We start from the raw sequence: 3,165 nt of genomic DNA, 5'->3' as shown, positions 1-3,165 counted from the left end.
GGCCTGCTACTCTGTGCTACGCCCGTGCTTACCTTGCTCCCGGAGACCCGGTCCCCCTCGGGAGGGTAACAAGGGAAAGTGTTCAGTGCAGATCAGTGAGTAAGCACCAGCCCGCCTGTGCTTACCTTGCTCCCAGCTTACCTTGCTGCTATGAGTTGGGACCAAATCGACAGCACTGAGTTTGGTAGCTTAGTTTATTCAAACGTTAGAGAATATCTGCTGAACATATATCTTTAGTATAGGTGATTCTTTTAGAAATTATATATTCTAACACTGTATAAGGGAGCTCTGGTGGCATAGTCCCTAAGGCATTTAACTGCTAACCAGAAAGCTGGTGGTTCAAACCCACCATCTACTTCCATAAAGATTTACCGCCTCAGAAAGGGGGTCACTGTGAGTTGGAATTGACGTGATGGCAATGAGATTGTTTTTCTTTTTTTTTTTTTTTGGCTTAACGTTGTATAAGGTTTTGAAAGGAATTTGAAAAAAAATCACTAACTAGCTTACTAGCCAACACAATTGCTAGTAAGTACCCTTTTTGTGTTATTATATGAAAACTCCATACCAAAACCACTACTTAATAATTAACCAGCAGCTTACTATTTCCCAAAGCCAAACTTACAACTAAAACTTACCCTCAACATAGGAGGATGTTTGTTATGACAAGAAGGCATATACTGAATAACTTGAAAAAGCTATCTAACTATGTTAAATGGGAAATATAAATGGGAAATAAGGTGGTGCCAGTAAACTAGTGCAATGCCTGGTTTTACTATGTATACATCTGCCTTCACTAATCCAGACCAACAGTACTATAAGGCATAGACCTTAATAAAGCCTTAAAAAGCCCACGAACTACATTCAGATTATACAGTTTGGTCAATATAATTGGTTCAATGAATCATCTAGATCTTAACGTTTATTCTTCCAAATATATTTTTTTAATTTTTTCTAAAAGGCAAGTTATAGCAATAACTGATGATTGAACAGCTGTGCCTAAATCTGTTTGCTTCTGATATACATATACAGTAAAACCTGTGAAAGCTAGAAAAACCTGTGTAAGGTGGAAACCTGTCAAAGAAGGAAAACAAATATTTTCCACTAAAATAAGCAATAGAAAAGTGCTAAGAGTGCACCCTGTCAAAGCAGAGAGCAGAAGAGTTAACACAAAGAGAAAATAAAGTCTTCATATTTTTTCTGGAAGCACAGGGTGTTTGGTTTAGGAAAAGAATTGAATAACCAGTCTTCTAGGGGGACCAAAAAACACCTCTAAATGAAACCCATTCTTGTCCACTAGGCTATATTACCATTTGTAAAGTTTAATCCTGTTTTATGTTCTTTATTATGGCCCACAAGCTACAGAGGTGTGGCCAAAGCAAGCTTAGCTAGTCTCTTTTGATGAAGGTATTGGGTATTGCCTGGTGACAGATGGCACCAGTGTTTGCACAGTCATTTTGCATCACAATCAGCAGCACAATAATCAGGCATGCAGAATGAAACTGTCCATTACAGATAAATACTTTTATCAGCAGGATCTAAAAACGATAAAGGAAGTGCCACTGTGGAAATTGGGTTTTTTTTTTTTTTTTTTTCTTTAAAAGGGAAGCAAAAGCATTTAAGAGCAAAAGTCATTTTAACTAATTTAACTGATCATTAGGTGTCAACTCTTCCCTTAACAGATGACTGCATCTGTAAGACTGAGTGCTGTGCTAATTTGATGGACAGGGCAACACTGTACACCTATCAGAACCAGAAGATTCTACATTTAGGTGGAAAGGGCATGAGAGACTCAAGTAACCAAGTTACCTCTAAGATGGCCTGATGTGCAGACTAAGGGTGGAAGTGGGGGGAGGGGGCAAGTTTTACTGGCAAGGCAATGAAAAAAAATCCGTTTTCAATGTACTGTGAGATCCCAGTATTCCACTCCATTATCTTCCCTCAACATTCAGGTATAACACTGTTTACTAAATTTCCCCACCCAGCTCTAATAGAACTGGACAAGTGCAGGGTAGATGGTTTCTGAAAAACATGATTTTGCACTATCTTTATCACTAACTGCATGGAGGGAGGTCTAAGATTCTAGAATTAATAAGGTTCCTTGAGACTTTCAGGGTGGCTCAAGCTAAGATGGGTATCAAGGATACAGCGCGATTGCATCATTTTATCCAATCAACTAAATTTAACTTAAGTATGGCTCCATTCTACAGCTTTTAAAGATGTTAAAAGCTAACGCTTGCTAAGCTAAGGAAGGTCCTCAGGAATAATTTTGGCGCCCTCAGTACATGTCAGTTTCACTAAGCACCAAACCGGACCCGTATCAATGGGAATTGAAAAGCTGCTCCTTAGATTCAAGGAGAAAAACCAGGAAGCTCAGTCCGCAGTAAGCGCTCCAATGCAAGCTGGTCCAAGAGCTGAAGTGAACCCAGTCCAGCCTGGATGGCTCGAAAGCGAAGCGACAAAGCCACGTGTCCCCACGGCCAAGGCTAAGCGACTGTCCCCTCCCCTCGCACTAAGCGACCACTATCCCCACGTTGGGTCCTCCAGTCCCTGCCTTCAAACCCAGGCAAAGCAGCTTCGCCTCGTGCTCCATCTTGACTCCACCCTACTGCACGGTGAGAATAAACGTACCCTCCCACCAGAGGTAAAATAACGGAAACATCCTGTGGGGCACGCACGCCACCAAGCTGCCCCCTTCCGTCCCCCGCCCCTCAGAACTCACGCAGCGGTCCCATTCCCCTCTGCCCTTCGCTGCTCACGCGGTGCCCCCGGGGCCCCGGCAGGTGAGGCCCGATCGCGGTTCCAACTTCGCCCTTACCAGGTCTCCTGGTTGCTGAATTTCTTAGTCACCACCTTGCCTAGCTCCAGGCCCAGGCGGTCGGCAATTTTCTGGGATAAGTCCTGGTGGGAGCTGCCGCTGAAGATTTTGATATTCGGCATCCTGGGCAACTACTCTGAGCACTCTGAGCTCGGCGATCGCTGCTGCTGCCGAGGCTGGAACTGAAGTCGTACTGGAGACAGACTGAGTACTAACCGCTTCGCGTTGCTACTCCGCCATCTTACATTCCCGCCCGGCGCGCGACTCTAAATTGCCCAGCGCCGGGAGGCGGGGACCGCACGAAAGTCCACGCCCAGCCACCACGGATTAGTTTAGAGGGTAGCGAGGGG

At 44.3% G+C, this 3,165-nt stretch overlaps 1 protein-coding gene across 1 annotated transcript in view; it reads right to left on the bottom strand.

Moving 5' to 3' along the window:
- PRPS1 (phosphoribosyl pyrophosphate synthetase 1) overlaps nt 1-2,937 on the bottom strand; it is a 37,060-nt gene extending 34,123 nt beyond the window's left edge. The window contains exon 1 of the mRNA XM_007952413.2: nt 2,816-2,937. Within this exon, the coding sequence (XP_007950604.1) occupies nt 2,816-2,937 (122 nt within the window). The remainder of the gene's footprint in view (nt 1-2,815) is intronic.
- Nucleotides 2,938-3,165: the final 228 nt, after the last annotated feature.

This window comes from Orycteropus afer, unplaced genomic scaffold (genome assembly GCF_000298275.1).
Source record: "Orycteropus afer afer isolate SDZICR_OR568_19922 unplaced genomic scaffold, OryAfe1.0 scaffold00336, whole genome shotgun sequence".
In the NCBI taxonomy this organism is placed as follows: Eukaryota; Metazoa; Chordata; class Mammalia; order Tubulidentata; family Orycteropodidae; genus Orycteropus; species Orycteropus afer.
The sequence above is the reverse complement of the archived record's forward strand: the minus strand, read 5'-3'. Positions and strand labels throughout refer to the sequence as shown.